This window comes from Parus major, chromosome 12 (assembly GCF_001522545.3).
Source record: "Parus major isolate Abel chromosome 12, Parus_major1.1, whole genome shotgun sequence".
Classification (NCBI taxonomy): domain Eukaryota; kingdom Metazoa; phylum Chordata; class Aves; order Passeriformes; family Paridae; genus Parus; species Parus major.
In genome coordinates, this window is record NC_031781.1 from 1,086,294 (window position 1) to 1,106,211 (window position 19,918).

General features: G+C 44.9%; 1 protein-coding gene across 4 annotated transcripts in view; it reads left to right on the forward strand.

Annotated features, from left to right (window-relative positions):
• The window catches only part of CARD19 (caspase recruitment domain family member 19), a 47,157-nt gene that overhangs the window by 554 nt on the left and 26,685 nt on the right, over positions 1 to 19,918 (forward strand). The window contains exons 2-5 of one of the 4 annotated variants that reach the window (XM_019008099.2): positions 545 to 651; positions 13,632 to 13,820; positions 16,088 to 16,235; positions 18,660 to 18,827. The exons of 1 other annotated variant lie outside the window; for it this stretch is intronic. In XM_019008099.2, the coding sequence (XP_018863644.1) occupies positions 558 to 651; positions 13,632 to 13,820; positions 16,088 to 16,235; positions 18,660 to 18,827 (599 nt within the window). In that variant the 5' untranslated portion in view covers positions 545 to 557. Of the gene's footprint in view, positions 1 to 544; positions 652 to 9,489; positions 9,515 to 13,631; positions 13,821 to 16,087; positions 16,236 to 18,659; positions 18,828 to 19,918 lie in introns of those variants that run through there. 2 more of the 4 variants (XM_033517323.1, XM_015641279.3) reach the window with 2 other exon arrangements.

Here is a 19,918-nt window from a genome sequence, read left to right on the forward strand (position 1 = left end):
GGGGCTGCACTCGGGACCCCGAGCGGGGCCAGCCCGAGCGCTGGTCGGGCCGAGCACCCCCGGGCTGCCCAGAGCAGCCCCACTGCAGAGCCTCCAGCCGGCTCCCCGGGACTGCCGGAGCCCTGGGGACCGAGGGGATCCCGGACAGGAGGGGCCGCGCTTCCGTGAGAGAAGTTCGGGCTTCAGTCGCTGGGGTGGCCGCGGGCACAGGGGACGAGGAAATGGGGACAGAGAGGAGTGTCTGACAGGGATGGAAGGTGCTGGTTCTCAGAGACATCGCTCCCGGGCACATGTCACCGGGCTGGGAGGGAAATTAAGATCCGGTGTTTTAATGCAATGTGGTAACACGTTGAGGGGTGGAATGAGAAACCAATCAAAGCTTTTTCCTTCTTATTCTTTCTCTTCTTTTGAGTTTTGTTACTCAATTTGGTTGCATAGACCATAACATCCTTTCAAAAACTCTTTGGCTTAAGTGGTTTCAATAATTTGGGGGTAATGTGAGGTGACAGAGGGTCTAAACTGGTGGGACAGGTCCATTGCACAGGGCTGTGGTGTTGATGGGTGTCTGGGCCTGGAGGGAGCAGAGCCATGGTCTGGACAGCAGGAGATGCTTGTTCCCAGCCACAGCCACCTCTGGAGTCCAGGAGCGAGGTGAGATGGAAGGATGCCGGAGCTTGGGGCAGCTGTGGTGACCTGCTGCTTGCTGGGGTTTCTTTCTCTGTCCTTCAGATCTCAGGGCACATGGGTTCCTGAGTGCTCCTGAAATCCAGGGACGTTCTTCTCATGTGCAGCCTGCATATCCTTGCGATTTATTCGCCTCATGAAGTTCTAACAGACTTTATTAATGACCTGATTTTGTTGTGCCTATAGAAATTGGCAAAGGTATTTGGGCTGCTAGCACAGCAATGCTTTAAAGTGTATCCTCTGAAAGTGCTTGATTGTTTACTTTGAATTTAATAAAGCAGTTAATTTGAAAATGTGAAATGAGTTCTGAGAAACCTGATTAGAAAATTAACTCAAACCCAAGTGTAAACCTTGTTGCTCTAGCCTGATAGTGTTGCTAATTATTTGACTTTTATATTTTTTTAGAATGGTGTATATTTGGCTGCTTTTATTTGTTGTGTCAGTCTTGTGGGGCTGGGTTTGCCCACACTAAAAGGAGTTTTGGAAGTCATATGTCCTGTGTTGCACTCAGACTTTCTGATTCTGTATGGGTTAATCTTGCTCTGTGTAGATCCGTAGCAAAACAGCTAGAAATGGCAATCTGCCAAAAAATATTTGGTGATCAAATTAGAAATCCACCCTCAGTTAATCCCTTGGATATCTATAGACCTGGCTCCTCTCAGCAATGTCTCCAGCCAGAACAACAAAGACCATTTTTTCCAAGCCAACCACACCAAAACTGTGGAGCAGGAGTTCTCAGCAAGGTGCAGAACTGGAACACCCTGGGTCAGAGCTGCTGCACTGGACCAGCTGTGATCCCTGAGCACATGGGGATGGAGTCTGGGAGTCTGCTCTCCATGCTCCTCATTCCACCTTCACAAACACCCATTTGGAACTATGAATTGAGTCAGCTGGACGTACTGCTGGCAGTCCTGAGCAGTTTAGATAGCTAAAATGGTGGCTGCTTGTGTAATTTTAAATTAAACTCTTGTTCATTTAAATGTTATTTATACATCACTGTTTGCTGCCAATTGTTGTACAGCATTTATACAGTATCTTTCATTACACCTCATTTCATTTCACCTTATTGGTGAAATGATCCTTTATGATTTTTTCAGGCCATGAGCAATAGGGTGATAATAAAGATTTGCACAGATAAACTCCCTCACATGTTCCTTTCGAGAGGATAAAAAAATGTGGCAGGATTTCCATTTGAATTAACACATGAATGAGAGAGAAATTAAAGGAAGTTCCTTAGTACAGCCTTGATGCCTGTAGTACTTAGAGGGTCTTAGAGCTTCCTGAGACACAGCTGTGAGATTCAAACACCCTGTGCTTCTCCTGGTTTTGCTTTCTTCAGAAGGACTGACAGAGCAGGGAGATCAGTCCCACCCTGTATCTGGGGAGGGCCAGCAGTGTGCTTGCCTGGCTCACCCCGAGGGAAGCTCAGCAGGGCAGGAGCTTGGGGCAAGGGAAGAGCACTACAAATGTCTGAAACTCAGAAGAGCCTTCTGTACCATGGCTGTAGTGCTGTCACAGGGGCATTTAGAGTGTTACTGTGGTGGTGTTCTGTGGACACTCATCAAACAGCACTTGCCAGGCTCGGTAAATTCTCTGGAGAAGGCTCTGAGATTCTGAAAGGTTTGTGTCAGGTGCCCTGAGCACTCCCCTGCCCTGTGGGAATCACAGTGGAGCAGAGTGCTGTCACCAGCCACTGAGGTATTGGTGCCTCTGAAGCTGCCCAGAGTTTACTGGGGGCTTTTGGGTGAAACAGGAAAGAGAGGAAGGAGCACAAAGGCATATAATTATTTTTAGTCCTTATATTGCTGAAGTGGGAGGCTCTGGCCCTCTGGTTATCCAAGGTGGTACCTTTTTTTCTGTGATTCCTCTCATTCCTCAATACCCTCCTGTAGCTCTTTCAGACCAGGCAGCACATACTTCTGTCAACACAGAGATGCATCCACAAACACGAGTGCAGCCACAGACAGAGACAGTAAATGCAGGATCTGGCAGAAACACTCACTATGACAGGTTATAAATCAGAAGATTTCACTGCTGAGCTGTTGTCTTGTAGTTGTGGTTCTGCCTTGTCCCTCCACTTTCCAGACCAGGGAAGGGGAGAGGTTTCATGATGTGGGAAGTGCTGCAGGCTGCAGTGAATGCTCCATTCAGACCTAGTGTGGGAGGAATTATCTCACAGTCACCACTAAAGAAGGTGACAGGGTCTCTGGCTTAGAACAGATAAAAGTTGCAGTTTGCTGGAGGAAAGGAGAGGGACAGCACATATTGGCTCAGTTGTAGCCTGGATGTTGGTGGCCAGGGTGGGATGCTGGTACCAGGGTGGATGTACCTTTGGTGTGACTTAAACTGTTTGCTCTTGTGTTGTGAGCAACTTTATTTTTCTGAAGTCAGTTTCCTTGGCAGTGCAGAAACCAAAGTTATGTTACTAAGAACTTAGAGTTTCTCTTCCAGGACAGCAAAAACAAAGTTGTTCTTCAAAGCCAGGAGCTCTGCTGCTCTGTAGAACAGGTGCATGGAATTTTATCACCTTGTCCCTGAGATCCTGAGATGTGGTTCAGTTTTTAGGCTGCAGAGGAAAACATGGGTCCCAAATTCCCATTTCCACAGGATAAAAGGTGATACAACTTGGAATACATGGGCTTGTAATTTCTCCAGTTATTTCTCCTTTCTTGTTCTCCCATGAGCTCGAAGTAAAGCCTTGTGTTAAGTAAAGTAGAAGAAGTGGCAGTTGCAGAATGTCAGCTTTATCTCCTGTACTGCAAGGTGTTAATCTGGCTGGTTAGGCACTTGCACCAGGCATTGACAGTGCTCTCAGGGAAGGATTTTTGTGCTTGTCACAAAGCTCTAGAACAGCACAAAATAGAGAATGAAGAGAGTTATTGGGTTTTTTGAGTCCTCCACACTGCAAGACTGTTCCAGGTGGTATTCTCCAATGCTTCATCCTAGGTACTCTGAAATTACCTAGGTTAGAGAGACAGATTATTAGTAGACTTCTGAATTTCAGCTAATGAATGAGATGAGCTGAATGCTTTGGATCCAAAACATTGAAATTTAAAAAGTCACAGTCTCAAAACACAGAAGTACCCCAATGACAGTGATTAACACAGCATTTTCTGGGTGGTATGGCGTGGTCTATTTTAAAGTGCAAAACCACTGCCAGTTTTGCTCTTCCCACTGTGGCAGAGCCAGGACATCCCTGGACCTTTCCCCTGGAAAAGCAGAGCATCCCCAAGCATCTCTGCAACTCTACAGCAAAGAGATTTGTAACTGTGCTGGAATTGACATGATTTTGCTTATTAATCATGATTGCCACTGACTCTTTATGTGCACTGTAGATTCTTGCCCTCAGTATTATGCTGGGGACAAGCTGACACATAGGACAATTGTTAGTTTTCATTTAGGCATTTTATTGACATGCTGTCTTTGAAATGCAGCCATAGATGAGCAAGCATGTTATTCTAAGGAGCAGTTTTGACTGGCTGAGTGGATCAGGATTGGTAGAGAGGTGATTTTGCAGTCTGCATGAACGTCTGCCTCTCATTTGGCTGTCAGATGACAGTGAGAAATGCAGAAGTTGCAGAATGAGCAACTGCTCCCCAAAATAAATCGATTCCTGTGTCTGCTGAGGGTCTCAGGGATGATTTTGAGCTGGTGCCTGGGTTACAAACGAGCCTGTGCAGCAGAGCAGAGGCCCTGTGGCCCAGCAGCATCTTTAGGGGGTCTGTAGCTGCTGGGGGGGAACAGCGCTCGCGGCTGCTTCAGCCCAGACTGGAGTGCTGCTGGCTGGTAGAAGCAGTGCTGGGGAAAGGGATGGGTTAACTGCTTGCCTTTCCTCCCAACAGACCTGAGAGAGATGATTCCATTATTATTTCTGGGATGAAATAAAGCCACAATGCTGCTCATGTATGCCAGACTCCTAAGCAGAAGAGCTTTGATTGGGAATGGATTTGAGGAGAGGTGAAAATAGGGACAAAAGTTGAGTAGGGTGAAGGGATGGTGTACAAAATTCCCTGAGTGTATATATAGGCTGAGAACAGTGTGTGGGAAGATGATTTGGCCTGGTGGAGCTCAGAGAGGTTCAAAGGGCAAGTTTTGGGTTTTGATTTTTCCTATTCAGTGGAGCAGAAATTTGTGCCTTCGTGTGAAAGCAGAATTACACCCAGGAAGGTTTCTGCTTACAGCCACAGTTATCTCCAAGATCTTTGCTAGCTGATTGTGTCCAAAGAGGCATCTGGACTGGACACAAAGGTTCTGCTTTGCTCTTAGAAGCAGTGCCCCACAAAACCAGGGACAGTTTTACACAGGAGGGAGAGCTCTGGTGTTTGGCCCATTATTCTTAATACCTGCAGAAATTTAGATTAGGGCTAAGGTTTTCATTCATTTTAATCTGTGTCAGCCCAGACACAGATATGTGTATGCTCAGGTATAGCTCTGAGTTCCCTAGCCATGTACAAAGGAAGGGCAGGACATGAGGCTGCCACCTTCAGCTCTGCTCTCTCAAGCTTCTTGTCATTCTGTGCATAACTCACCTGCAATCATTGACTTTTTAAATGGGAAAAAGCAAACACAATGCACTGGTTCCCTGTCCTTATACTGGCATTCCTGTCAATCTTTGTGCCATCTTGCACCAGTTCCTGTGTGCAGGGAGGCCAAAAGTAGATGTGTTTATTGACTTGTGCTGTTAATCATTGCTGTGCCTGAGCTGTTCCTGGCAGGATGCTGCATGGCTCTCCCCGAGCTGTCTGCAGGGTGCTGGGGGCTGCACATCCCTCTGCATGAAAGCCCAGAACAGGAAAGCCAAACTCTCTCAAGGAAAGAACCAACCAGGAGAGAAGAAAAATAGAAAGTGATAAAACCACGGAGAAGGGTTTTAAATCTGGCTGTTGGTTTCTCAGCCCATGAATGATTTCTATCACCAGAATAAAAGGCTGATATGTAGGATATAACTAACCTTTTCAGACTGCTGTCTAAATCAATTATTCACAGAAATTCTTGCTGACAGTTGTGGATGCCAGGTCACAGCTCTGTGGTGTGCATTTCACAGCTTAACACAGCAAACCAAGGACAGGAGCAGCTTCAGATTGCTCTTGGGAAAGACTTAGGGAAGCCAAAATGGGCCAGCCAGGGGGAGGGAATGCAGGTAAGGTCTGTGCCATTCAGGCTGGTTTTGCTTTACAGGGTGGTTGGAAATTCCCCATGAAAATTAACAAACCTCTATTACATCATCTGTTGTAAAACAGGAAAGTGGTTTCAAAGAGAGAATGTTAAAAAGTTTCTATAGACTTTAAAAATCAGTTCTTTGTGGAAATGCAATTCCTACAGTTTAAGCTTTTTGGCAAAAAACTTATATATAACCATCAAGTAGCATGCAGGTCTGGTCCACCTAAAATTTCACATTGGGGGTGGATTTTTTAATGACTGAAGTGGTTTTTGTCCTGCTCAGGACCCTTTCTCCTTGAGAATTTTTTTGGTCGAGGTAGGTCAGTGCAATGTGGCTCCAGCAGTGGGGATTTCTGTCATCCACAGAGGTTGTGCCCAGTCTGGCAAGTGTCATGCATAAGAGACCACTGGCCCCATGGTCCAGGCACATCTGCTCTTATCCTCCCTGTTCAGCACCCCAGCATGTGCACATCACTGTGCAGAAGCCAGACCAAAGAGCTGGTGCAGGCAGATAAGCCAGGGCCAGACAAGGCAAATATGCAGCCAGGCTGAGCTCTGTGTCCTACAGCACCCAGAGCAGTGGAGGAGAGTGGGCTGTGTTGAAGGTGGGCAGGAATGTTGAAGTGTTGAAGTGGAATGCAGGAATGTTGCCCTTCCTCCAGGAATCTTCCCATGGGGCAGCACACAACCTCTGTCCTGTCCACTTTTCTGGTGGGGCATCCTTCATCCTTCCTCTGTCCATGGCTCCTGACAGACATGTGCTTTCCCTGTGGGAATACACATGGGGTTTCTTTTGGCTTCTTCAGTGCCTGTCCTTCCAGCTAGGGGATCACTTTGCACCTTTGAGGCTGGGGCAGGGGCCTGTCTGACCCCCAGCTCTGCCACCAACTATCCCAGATAAAGGTCCCGAGAGGGAACAGCCATCCAGGGAGTCTGCAGCTTCCAGGGGTAACCCTTTGGAGCAGTCTGAGGCTTCACCAGGCTTAGGAGGGATTTCTGCTCTGTGAACAGCTCAGATCAGCCCAGCTCTGCTCATGGGTTACCACAGCCCACGTGTAGACGAGAGATGGGAGCCTGTGTAGCGTTCCAGAGTCCTTTAATAGCAGGCTTCATGCAAGGGGCCAGGGAGGAACTTCCACTGAAATGGGCAAAAGCTGGGTTTTTATAGGGAAGGGGAGAATTGGGAAAAGGGCCAGTGGTCTGAGACTGGGGTAAAGTGGCCAATAGTTCACAAGAAGATAACATAAGGACCCAGAGTAGGAAGGGGTCCACAGCTCAGTCACCAGGACTAAGAAGTTTTGTCTTATCTTGGGGCAGATCTCCAGGGAAGGAGCCTGGTGGAGGACTGGGCTTCCTCCACATGCACCCCCTGCAGAAATGTCACAATTGTTTAATGGATGTGAGATTATTCATGAGTGCTGGGAAAAAATAATGGTGAAACTTGAAATTATATAAGCATACAGACTTCACTGGCCCAATGAAGGACACCAGCAAGGATGTGCCCACCAAAACCTGTTTGGGAACAGAGGGACCTGGTGGCAGAGGGGAAGTGCACACTTGTCCTGGGATTCCCATGTTGCAGGTCCCAGGGTGAACTGAGAGTGCTGAGGCCCTGGCACAGGTGCTCAGAGCAGCTGGGGCTGCCCCTGGATCCCTGGAAGTGTCCAAGGCCAGGCTGGACAGGGCTTGAAACAACCTGGGATAGTGGAGGGTGTCCCTGCCCATGGCAGGGGTCAGAATGTGATGAGCTTTAAGGGTGTAGTGGTTTAGATTCCCCAATTTGAGTTTCTCAGCCAATACACCAAATATTGTGGTGGGTTTAGCCCTGGCTGAAATCACCAGGGCACTTACTCATTTCTTGCAGTGAGACATAGATTAGGAGAAGGGCAAAACAGACTTAAAACTTAAAAGGTATAAAGAAACTTTATTAACAGGACTACAAGAATAAGAAGCATCAGAGTAAAATTTCCAGAACAGCTTTCCTCCTCATACCCAACTTCTTTCCTTTCTCAACTGACCACACAGAGATAAAACCCAGGATGTTAAAGCAGTACCACCTATACAATAGTCTTTCATCAGTCCTTGTAGGGAGAGGAGTTTTCTCTTGTCATACTATGGAGACTTCTCTACAAGAAACAGTTTTCTCATGGCTTTTCATTTCCATGAATAGCAGCCATCCAGGAAAAGTTCTGCAATGTGAAATTCCTCCCATTTTCACAGCCCTCCTAGAGGTGTGTCCATGGGCCATGAACTCATGGGGTATTATTTTAAGGATGAGTTATTCAAAGGCAAAGGTTCTCTCCATCTGTCTCTGTGAACATCTCTGGGAACAGAGGTTTTCTTCTTCCCTCCCTGTGGGCCAAGGGTCTTCATCAACTCTCATTTCTCTGTTCAAGCTTCCCATGGGATCACAGCTACTCTAACATTGGCTTGGCTTCATCAATGGATGTCTCTGTCACATTTACAGTTTGAATACTTCATCCCCCCATACTGTCTCATGAATTAAAGGAGATATTTCAGTGTATCATTGTCCATCTCCATGGCCCTACCAAAAGGATTATTTCAGCCCCTTTAGGGAATCTCCTCATTCTTCTTCCATCTGAGGCTTGACTCTTTCTTTACTGACCTTGGTGTTTCATCTTTTTATGTGTCATCACTCTTTTTCTGTCCCTGGAGGGAGATCAAGGTCTGCAGGTCTCATCTGTGCAGTGACAGTGTTAAATCTCACCAGGCCTGCAGATGGGCAGTGGCTGTGGCAGTCATGAGACTGGCCTGGAGGAACAGTCCTGTGGCTGCTGTTCATTTCTTGCAGGTCTCCATCAGAGTTTGGGGTGTGAAGCTCCCAGAGCAGTGGTGGCCAAGCCTGGCCCTGCCTCTGAGGTGGTCCTTGCAGTAATGGGTGTGCAGATGTTTTGGTGCACGTGGCTTGTGCCACACCTGAACCTCCAGAGCTTCCCCCAGGGAGTAACTCCACAGAGCCATACCTGTGTGTTGGAAGGAAGGCAGACAGGTCTGTAAGAGCCCTGCAGCATCTCCACAACAGCTTCCATAGCCTGGGTCTCACCCTGCTCTTTTACTGTGGGTTTGGTGTCACGTTTCACACTAATTTCTTTAAAAGCCATGCCAGCATCTGGATTTTCTCGTGGGAGGATCAGGAGGATCCTGGTGGTCATTTGCTGGTTTAAAAGCCCAGCCCTGGCAGGACTCGAGGCCAGCTCTGCAAGGAAGGAACAGCAATGGTGTCAAGGAGAGCAGTGCCAGGGCCAGACAGTTTCACTCGATGGAACATGCTTTACTACATCTGCTTTATTGCATGTTTCACTTCCAGCTGCTGTTCTTTTGCTTTTTAACACAGTGAGCTCTTCTGTGAGTTTGCTGTGGATGCTTAACATGCCTGTGATTGCAGGGACACCAATTTCTGAGGTGTGATTCTGTAGGAAAAGATACTTGCAGCAGTAATATTGGGGTGTTTATTTCCTACAGGGTTGAGAGAGCCTAGTGTTCTCTTGCTTTCTGGCATCTAGTTATTCCAGCATGTTTTAGTGATATTAAATCTCCAACAATAATCAATGCAAAGGGGTTGGCCTTTGTGTGTCTGGGAATAATGAGGTGAAGGTATGGATTCTTTCTGCACAGACACCAAGTGGCACCCTTGCTAACATGCTTCCAGGTAATTCCTTCTGTAGTTTGGATCATTTTGGTAGACACTTATGCAATGTATTTGATTTTTAGTCACTGTTTTGCTGTGGAAGGAGCACAGGAAATGTTTACCAGGCAGCCATGCCTAGGTTGCTCTCTCATTTATTTTTTCTTATCAGCAAAACATAAACCCAGAGCTTGCTGACAGTGAAACCATATGGTTCCTCTTTTTGACAAATCAATTTTGCTGTACAGATAATCCTGTCTGTACATGAGAAGAGATATTTTGGATTATTTTAATTCTTACTCTCCATTTTTCAGTGCCTGGAAATTATGTATGTGTTTATTTCTGAACCCAGAGGTTGGGTGAATTAAGAGTTTATGGAGGACACTGCACTTTAGTGTCTGTCTTTACTTTGAGGATAGTTATTTGTCATATGCAATAACCTGTTTGTTGTAGCCAGTGCCAGACAGCAGCTTCAGCTTCAGAGATTTTCTGAACACTGGATATCCTCTCAGCGTGAGGCCAAGCTGAAAATTGCATTTTTATAAAACAGCTTCTGCTCTGCAAAAAGCTGCAGAAATAGCTGCAAAGGTTCTGGGTTGGAAGGAACCTTAAAGCCCATCCAGCCCCACCCCTGCCATGGCAGGGACACCTTCCACTGTCCCAGGAGCTCCCAGCCCTGTCCAGCCTGGCCTTGGGCACTGCCAGGGATCCAGGGGCAGCCCCAGCTGCTCTGGGCACCTGTGCCAGGACATCCCACCCTCACAGAACAATTCCTGCCCAAAATCCCACCTAAATCTGCCCTGCTTCAGCCATTCCTCCTTGTCCTGTCCCTGCAGGCCCTTGTCCAAAGTCCCTCTCCAGATGTCTTGAAGCCCCTTTAGGCACCAGAAGGGGCTCCAAGATCTCCCCAGAGTTTTCTCTTCTCCAGACTGAACAATGCCAGTGCTTCCACCCTGTCTCCAGAGCAGAGGGCCTCCAGCTCTCTAATTAGGGGATTTATTCAATTTTTACAGTTTTTAATTTTTGCATTTCTGGGTGCCAGCAGTTATGCAAACCAAGACCTGAACATGACATTTTCCAGATATTTAATAAATCAAAATGTAAATCTGGTCAGCACAAATGTTTGTGTTTTACCAGGGAGCAGTGCAGCTTCAGACACCAGTCTCAGTTGAAAACAAAAATAAAATTGATCATATTAATAAAAACAAGAATAAAATTCTTGATTGTAGTAGATTCAGTCTGAAGAGTATTCAAAAAAGAAGTCTATCTGGAACATCTGTTTATATAAGTATAAGGATGGAAGCTTACTTAAACATGATTCTTTGGAGATGTAAGGGTAAAATTAACCTAGCAGAAAAGTGAATGCCATGGCTGACTATGAAAACATTACAGGTAGCCAATAGTGAAGGATGCTAGAGCTTGCAGGAAAGTTTTCCAAATGTGTTTTTAGAAGATGATGATTGAAATTAGGGCAAATTTTATGCAGAGAAGCTAAATCTCAGCTTGGATGAAATCCAAAAAAACATTCTGGAAAAACTCCATCTGGACATTTCAATAAATGAAAAGCAAAAAGCAGTGACACATTTAAGTTTTTTTACTTTAGTGGGATGAAATGGTGTTGAGAAGCTCCTGAAAGAAAAATGGTGTTTCTCCTCTGCACAAGTGCAGGTAGATGAAGTTGCTGATGAGCTTTCAGCTCAGCTACAGAAGGTTTTGGATGTGTAGCTCTCATTGAGATGCACCTCTGTGGTTCCAGCCCCAATTACATTCACATGGGAATGATCCTCTGGGCATGATCTGTGATGTGTGGCAGCAAAGCATGGAAATACCACATTTTGAGGGGATGCTGGCCAGTAGACATTTCTGTGGAGCTCAAGTGGAGCAAAAATAGTTTAAATCCCAGAGCTGAGAATGCTGCTGACAAAGATCACTGCCAGTCAGAGGTTTAAGCACTTGGCAGACACCATTGTGGGAAAGGATGGGGCAGGAAAGATTCAAAACACCCCAGCAACTGCACATGTTACACAGGAGGGTTAATTCTGGTTTAAATTAAACACATCTTTAAAGATATTGTGGATATTGTGCTGTATTATTTGTTCTTTGGAGGACAGTGAGTCCAGGTGTACTGGGCAGTCCAGGTGTGCTGAGGGCCTCTACTGAGGCTCATGAGGTGGCCCAGCAGGTGCATCCAGCCCAGTTCAGCTCTCATTACTTTTTGCATGTTGTACAGCTCAAAGAGTTGCCAATGTGAACTCTTAAGAATGTGGTCTGACCTCAAAAAACAGCCTTGAAATTGTAAAAAAATCAACCAAACCAAAAAGCCCCAAACATCTATATATAAAATCCTTATTATGTTGCAGTTTAGGACAATGGTTACTCATGGTAAACCACAAAGTGATTAAGATAAAAAGCCCAAACTTGTAACACTCATCTGGAGTGAGGAGGAAAATTGTCCAGTACATCCTGTGTGTTCCAGGGATGTGGGTGGGAGGGACAAGAGGTGAGGAGAAACCATTTGTATCGAAAATATTTGCTCTCATTGAGGCCAATTGCTGCCATAGTAAGTGGCTGAATGAAGTGGCAAAACAAACAGAAATAATCTGCATGGAATTAAAGAGCTGTGGTTTTAAAAGCTGGTGCTTGGTGCATATTTACTCAAGAGATTAGCCCAGTAATTGTCCCTGGGACTTCTGTTTGGTCTTTTGCTGAGATTCCTTCGTGTTTGTTTTCCAGGGACAGGGAGTTTAGGAGCCTGAATTTGAGACAGGTGGGACACCTGCCTGCTGTGTATGATCTAGGGACTTAACAACAATTAATGACATGGGGGGAGTTTTAGCATTAAAAATAAAATAGATTTGCTAACAACATGTGGTTCTGTCAGGATGTTCTCACGGAGGCTGTAATTTCTTTTTGCCTCTAGATGTGGAAAATACATTTTCCCTCTTTTAATATTTGTGTGTGTGACATCATAGTGCTTGCAGCACTGTGCCTCTGAGTTTCCTCAAGTCATTTGGAAATCCAGTGAAAAACAGGGAACTCAGGCTCTGATGCAGAAGCAGTGCTGGTTTTTGTAAAAGTTAAAAAAACCCCGAGTTTCTAGATTTTCACAATGCACATGTACAGACCCAGAAAAAATATTTGTTACCTTTGAAAATATCTAGATGTTATATGTTGTCTTAATGACCTGACATTGAAAGTTTTGTTTAAAATGACTGTAAACAAGGAATGTTGTGACAACAGAAATTATTGTATGAAGTTAGTGCCTGACATTAGGTGGCCAAAGGGAGAACAGCTCCACGGCTCAAGGAGCAGCTACATAAACAACAAAGTTATAGAAAAGTGGAATGAAGAAAAATGTATTAAAAATTAATGATTTACTGTAAAGCTGAGTTTGTCACTTGAAAAGGGAGATAATATATATGTGTATGCCTTTCTATGCCACTTTCTGTGGGTTTTTTTTCCCTTGGCCCCTTTCAGCCAAGGCAAACAGAGGTGCAGTGCTTGTCAAGATAAGAGGTTTTGGTCAGATCATGCCAAGGTGCTACCAAGTCGGCTGAACTGCACAATCAGGCCAGGAGATATTGGAAATTTGCATAGGGGAAGATGTGTAATGAATAGTCCCAGCCATCCTGAGTATTAAATTAATCAGAATCCAATAACACAGGGTTAATACCACATTATATAACTATATATATATATATATATATATATATATATAAAACCATACCATATATATATATATACACCATATATACATAATACCATATATATATATATATGTGTGTGTGTGTGTGTGTTATATATATATATATATATATATATATAACACAGGTTAATACCATAGGGTACTGTGCCACTCAAAAATGGCTTTTTTTATTGTTTTTAGTGTTTTGGTGTTCACCATGTACCAGCCTGAGCAGATAATGTCACAACATCAGTTGCTTTGTTCTGGGGGTGAGGGCAGAGGAGCTGTTGAATGGCTCTGATGGAGAGTGGCCATGGGCAGAGTGTTGGCCACCCCGAGGTTTGGGATTTGTTCTGCCCATTAACTGTGACTGATTTCCAGCCTGCAGTGGATAAACCCTCAGTGGACCCTCAGTGTTGGCAGCAGGGCTGCATTGTGTCTGTGCTTGCTCTGCAGGGCAGTGCAGCCGCCTCCTCCCGCCCCAGCCGGGCTCTCTCCAGCTCCTTCATGGCAATGGCACCGATGTGGGATCAGTGCTCGTGTTCCAGTGCCCTGCTGAGCACCAGCTGGAGGGACCAGGCATCGTCTCCTGCGTTTGGAAAGGGAACAGCACACAGTGGACAGCCGGAGTGCCCTCCTGCAAGCGTAAGGTTCTTCCCAAAGGCTGCCCCTCCCTTGCCCTGCCTCTCCTGCAGCGTTAGGATTCCTTCTAGGTAACTGAAAAAAGAAAAAGACAAGTTCAGTTTTCTTCAAAGTTGCCCCACTGATGGTAGTTCCACTCCATATCTGACATACCACAGTCATGAGGCAGAAAAGACTCTGTTGGGTTCATCCCTGATCTCATGTCCAGGTAGAACCTGGAATACCTGGCTCTAGCTAAAAGCTGTGTGCTGCTTTAGAGAGTGTATGGCTGTCTCAGTTTAGAGACAAGCTTAGGAGAAAAACACTCTGGAATGAGTGTTCTGAAAAACAGGTTCCAACAAGCCCTTTCCACCAATAAGAAATGAATACTTTGAATTCATTCATATGAAATGAAAGTGAAAAAACCCAACCATTTATTGACAAACAGATTGCCCACACAGCACGGGAAAAAAGGTAAATAAGTGCTGGACATTGCACTGTCAGATTTTAACACCACCACCACCCCCTCTCCTGATAAAAATACCAACCCCAAAATGCCAGGGGAAGACAAAAGCCCGCAGCAGCCAGCAGCCAGGTGGGGAGAAGGATGAAACCAGCTCCTGTCTCAGGGAAAAAAACAAGTTTCACCCAGCAGCTCAGGCAAACAGGTGGGAAGCCAGTGACTCTCTGGGGTCAGTCCCCTGTCCACAGCCACAGCAGGTGGAGCAGGTGTGCTTTCCCTCTCTGGGTCAGGCTTTTTCTGAGGTCTGGGGCTGAAACAGAGCAGCCCCTCTCTCCCACCAGGGCAGATTCTTCTCCTGCAGCTTGTTCCCTCTGATCTTGGACCAAAACCAAAGCCTCCAGCTCACCTCGAAAAGCCACCAAAGGATTGCTGCTGCAGCCTCTCCAAGCCCAGGGAAAGGAAAAAATAAACCAACAAATTTCTGCCTGGGCTAACAAAAAAACCCCAAGCTAGCCAAGCAAAACCCAGACTGCACCACTTCCCTGGACTGCTGGGACAGTGAGGCTTTGAAAAAACCCAGCAAAGGCTTCCCCCAGACCCACCTTAGAGATACAGCAACCATTCTGGGGCATAAAGCAGAGGATCAGGGAATAGACCATCATCATAAATCACCCCAGCACTATGAGAATGACCAACTGATGTGCAAGCATATTTGTGAACATCTCATGTCCTGGCAGTCTTTTCTAACAATGACAATGTTTTTGATGTAAAAGAAACACAGTGAGACTTTTTGAACAATTCTTGGTTGTTGTCTGTGGGCAGCTGCATGGAGAAGTTACATACAGAGAAATAGTGTTGGAATGGCATCAGAATTAACTACCTTTTAGCTGTGTTCCTTCTTGTTTGTTATAAGGTTGTTACTGATTTAACCAGAAGTAGACCCAAGCAAAACTCGGTGCCCCTGAGCTTTGAGATGCCTCAGACCTTGTGTCATTTCAATTCCTCAGTGGATACATTGCTCTTAGTGCTCTCTCACACACTCAGCTATTCTTACCTCTTGTTTGGAGATGCCATAGAAGAAAAAATGAGAGAAATCCTCCCCCAGAGGCTGCAGAAATACAGTGCTTTGTGTGGAGCTCAGCTGAACCATTTATGATGCTGGTCACTGTGACACTGGGAGAACTAGATGAGTTTTGAAGCAAGACACACTTACTGCTCCAAGTGAGTTGGCAGAGATCTGTGTTAGCTGTGCCACACCACATTCCCACTCCTCCTTTTGTCTGGATAGCTCACTTCCAGCATCAGATCCCTGCAAACACTCAGCCTTGCAGGTCACTTCTTCCATCCTTCCCCAAACAGAGCAAGACCTGTTGTTTGCTGCCTGCCAAAGAGGAGTAGTTACATAGAACTGTCCTTGCTCTAAATGGCTTCTTTAGGTCCATGTGCCACTGTTAGTATTTGTTTTTGTAGCTTCAGTCCTTGTTAATGACGAGTCTGCAGCTCATCTGCATTTGATCTGCCAACAGAGTTGTGCTTTTTAGCTACTGCAGTGCTAAGAGCACTGTGTTTAATTAATTGCAGTGGTGAAATGCTTGTGAACAATTCATTAGTAACTTACAAACAGGGGATTTTTACATAGTCCAGTTTGATGCTTACATAGGTCTAAGCTGAAGCCAAGATACTCTGGTGTCTTGACACACAGTAATGTGAAAGTCCTTACTGAGCACAAGTGTGAAGCAGGTAGGTTTCAGCACGGTTTAATGAAAATGTGAAAGATAAAAATTTGTGGACTGATCTTAGAAACATTTCTGTGTTTGCTTTGCTGCAGCCATATCAAAGTACGAGACCTTTGGCTTTAAGGTCGCAGTGATTGCCTCCATTGTGAGCTGTGCTGTCATTCTGCTGATGTCAATGGCTTTCTTAACTTGCTGTCTGATCAAGTGTGTGAAGAAAAGTGAGAGGAGGAGGACTCAAAGGTATGTCAAGAAGGCACTTTTAATAACAATGTAAGAGTGTACATCATATGGACCCCATTGCTGTGATAACAAGTGCTTCTAAGTATTTGCTGCTTGCAGCACTGCAATGATGTTAATTACTCAATATCCTTAATCTGTAGGTCAGGCTTTAGGCTTGGACAGAAAGACTTGGAATTCCAGAGTATTTAAATACCTGGTGCCTGTTAATATCAGATAACCTCAAGAGGCCTGAGGAGATATGGATTTACCCAGGGTTATGCAGAAGCTGAACACACAAGTCTTCTTTCCTGGCACAGCATTTCTCTCCTTAAGTTATTGGAGATTGGCAGTGCTTCCCCTTCTTCTCTATTTCTTTCCTTTTTTTCCTTTCTTTCTTTCAACACTGCTGGGAAATGGAATCTCCCTGTGTCAGAGTCACCTCACCATCTGCAGAGCATCCTCAAAGCTCTCCCAGTGTGGGGCTGGAAGGACAGAGGATTTTGTCTTCTGGCTTGGAGCACAAATCAGTGGATTATAAACAGGAATATGAAGAAGTCAAATTTTCAATCCAGTCCATTCTAAAAAGTCAGTGTGGATGGTGTCAGAGGAGCACATTAACGAGAGCATCCACCTGCAGTCACTGCTACAGAAAACTTTCCATGGGAACCTGGTTTCCCCTCACTTTTCTTGCTGGTTATTCCCACCAGCCCATCCAGTGGAGAGGAGGGAGGCTGGGGAAGACAGTAGTGAAGGTTTCAGTGCTGAACTGTGCTTTAGCTGAAGCTACATGGGAACCAGCTGAAGGGGGAACTTCTGTCATTCAAAATCCAATTGTAGCCAAAATAGAGATTTTATTTTTCTCTTGAAAGGTTTTTTGTGTCAAAAAATGAAAGTCCTTCGTGTCAGTCATAATATTAGGTTTTTATTGGTAGCATGAAATAAGTTGCTTTGAAATGAAAGGTTAATTGACATTTTTGGAAGTGCCACTTTTCCTTTGGTAAGACTATTGATATCACAATCCTTGCTTTTCATTTATTTTAAATGATATTTTGTAAAAGGTAGCCATTCCCATTATTGTGATGACTTGATATTTTTCTCTTACAAAAGAGAAGCTCTTCACACTGGACATTATGACCTGATTCTGTCATCAGGCTGTAAAATGATTGCTTTTGCTGAAGCTTTCTCAGTTCCCTGCTGTCCCTGTGCTCCTTTCCCTGTCTCCTGAAGGAGCTGCTCCATCCCATTGGCAACAGAGCCCAGCTCCAAGGGCACTGCAGACATGGTGTGTCTTATCCATTCTGTCAGAAAGAGCTGAAGTCACGAACAAACTGTCCCTGTCATGGGAGAAAAAGTAAAATAATCCTGTGTGAAACTTGTCAGGTGCAGTGGCAGCATCTCTGTTGGTGATGGAGGTGGAAAAGTGGATCCATTTCTGGATGCACAAAGCATTAATCTGACAAAAAGCTGCAGGCTTGATAACTTAATACAAAATGAGAACTCTTGGGGGGAAAATAAGTGTCTCTTAGACCATGTGTGAAAGACCAGCTGATCTGTTTTCTTTGGGAAGAGCGGGATTGTGTCCCAAGAAGACAGAAATGTCACCAAAATCAGCATTGCCAGTTCTCACCATTTGATCTTGTCCTTTCAGCCAGTGAGAGTGTCTTTGATTCTGTGAATCTTAAAGTTCTTTTAAAGACAGGAAAAGAAATTGTGGATTTTTTTCCTTGCCTCAGAGTTGCAGAGACCAGCATGAAAACAGCCCTGAGCATTTCCAGAAGAGAATTCTGACAGTGAGGGAATATGCTCTATGCTTAACAAAGGCAACATTTCCTGTCTCCTCCATTTTTAAATCAATATCTTTTCAACCTGCCTGGTGATTTTGGAAGCCTTAAGAATAGCAGTGATGCAGAAAGTCACAAAAAAATATTTCTTTTTTTCCCAAAATAATTTATCCCATAAAATGGAGATGCTCTGAAGTCTTTCCACACACAACAGGTGTGTGATGTGTGATGTGGCCTGATGTCACTGATGAAGGTCCATGAGAACACTGACACATCATCCCACCTTACATGACTTTTCTTATTACCTGTAGTCTGGAAGAACACTGAATCAAATGGACATAATTCTTGGAGGTTTGTTGCTTTGAACTATCCACTGGTGCTCATAAGAAAATTGCTCTCATTTTCTTGTTTGTTTGCTTCTGAGGAGTGCTGGACAGTCCTTAAAATAGCACTGTTTTACACATTAATATTTATGCTATTGAAGAACTCCCTATCTTAGGGTGTCATTTAAATCTCTACAAGTTTGGCTTACACATGAAGTTCAGCATGTATTTAAGTGCTTTCTTCAGTAAACCTGGAATGAGATTTAAAGTCTAGAGAGTCAGCTCTGTGGTCAGATATCCATTTATCACAGTACTGCTTCTACTGCTTGGTGTATTCACAGAGAAATGCAGCTGTGGTACCAGTTAAGGACTGAAGAACTGGAGCACATGCAAGCTGCTTACTTTGGTTATAAGGGAAGAAACAGTAACAACAACAATAAGAAACTCAGGAATATTTCTGTATTTGGAGATGTGACTAACATGGCCTATGATAACCAAGGCTTCTCCAGGTAAGGCTGTTAAAATATAGTGGATTTGAATGAGGTGATGGGATCCTGGCTAATCCCTAAGCAGAGCTAAAACCAGTTATGAGAGCAGGTATATCAGCCTGTGCACCCTGAGCCAAAAGTCTGGCTGTTTTGCATATGGAGAGTGGGTTCTGCTTCTAATCAGAGATGGAAGTGTCTTTAAAGGTGATTCTGAATAAAACTCTCCTGGAATTGCTCTTGGAACAGATGTGACCCTTATTTATACCTTGTTCCCTTTTTCCACTCAAATAAGAGCTGTTTAATCAAGTAATTAGTAAGAGATGCTGATTTTTATTATTTAATTGTGTAAAATGAATAGACATGCAAGGTAAGATGTGGGAATTCTCCATCTCATGAAGACAACAATTGGCCTGTCAGCTTTGTATTTCACTTGCAAGGCTTATTTTTTGTGTGCAGCAAATCAGGCTGTTTCCTCATCCTGTGTTCACCTGGCTTGCTGGAACAGGAGGAGAGTGCAGACACTGGGGAGATGCAAACATGGAGCTGGGACCAGTATGAAAGGACAGGTTCCCTGTCTGGGTGATTGCTGTGGTACCATTTCCCCTCCAGTGTGAGCTGGGAATGTTGGCAGCCTGTGCCTGGAGGAAATCTCTAAACCTGTGGGTGTTGCTGCAGTGCTGAAGCTGTTACAGCATTGATTGTCCAAAGAAATAAACACAGGAACGTGGCATGGTTGGAAAACAGCAGAAAATCTGAGGGCAGGCAGCCCCAAAGGAAAGATTCTGTGTATTTCTGCATATCCGTGGTCAAGAACAAACCAAAACAGAATTTAACCAAGACTCCTCAGGGAAGGCTCAGGCTTGACATGAGGAAGCATCTGTGTACCAAGAGGGTAGTCAGACCCTGGAACAGCATCCTGGAGGGGGTTTGTGGTGGTGGCCCAAACTGGCATTGCTCAAGAGGCATTTGGGCAATGCCCTTAAAAATCAGCTTTAGTTTTTGATCAGCCCTGAAGGGGTCAGGCAGTTGGACCCAATGATCCTTTGTCAGCCTCTTCCAACTGAAATATTTCAGTGTAGTGTGGTATAGTCTACTGTACCCCATCCTATCCT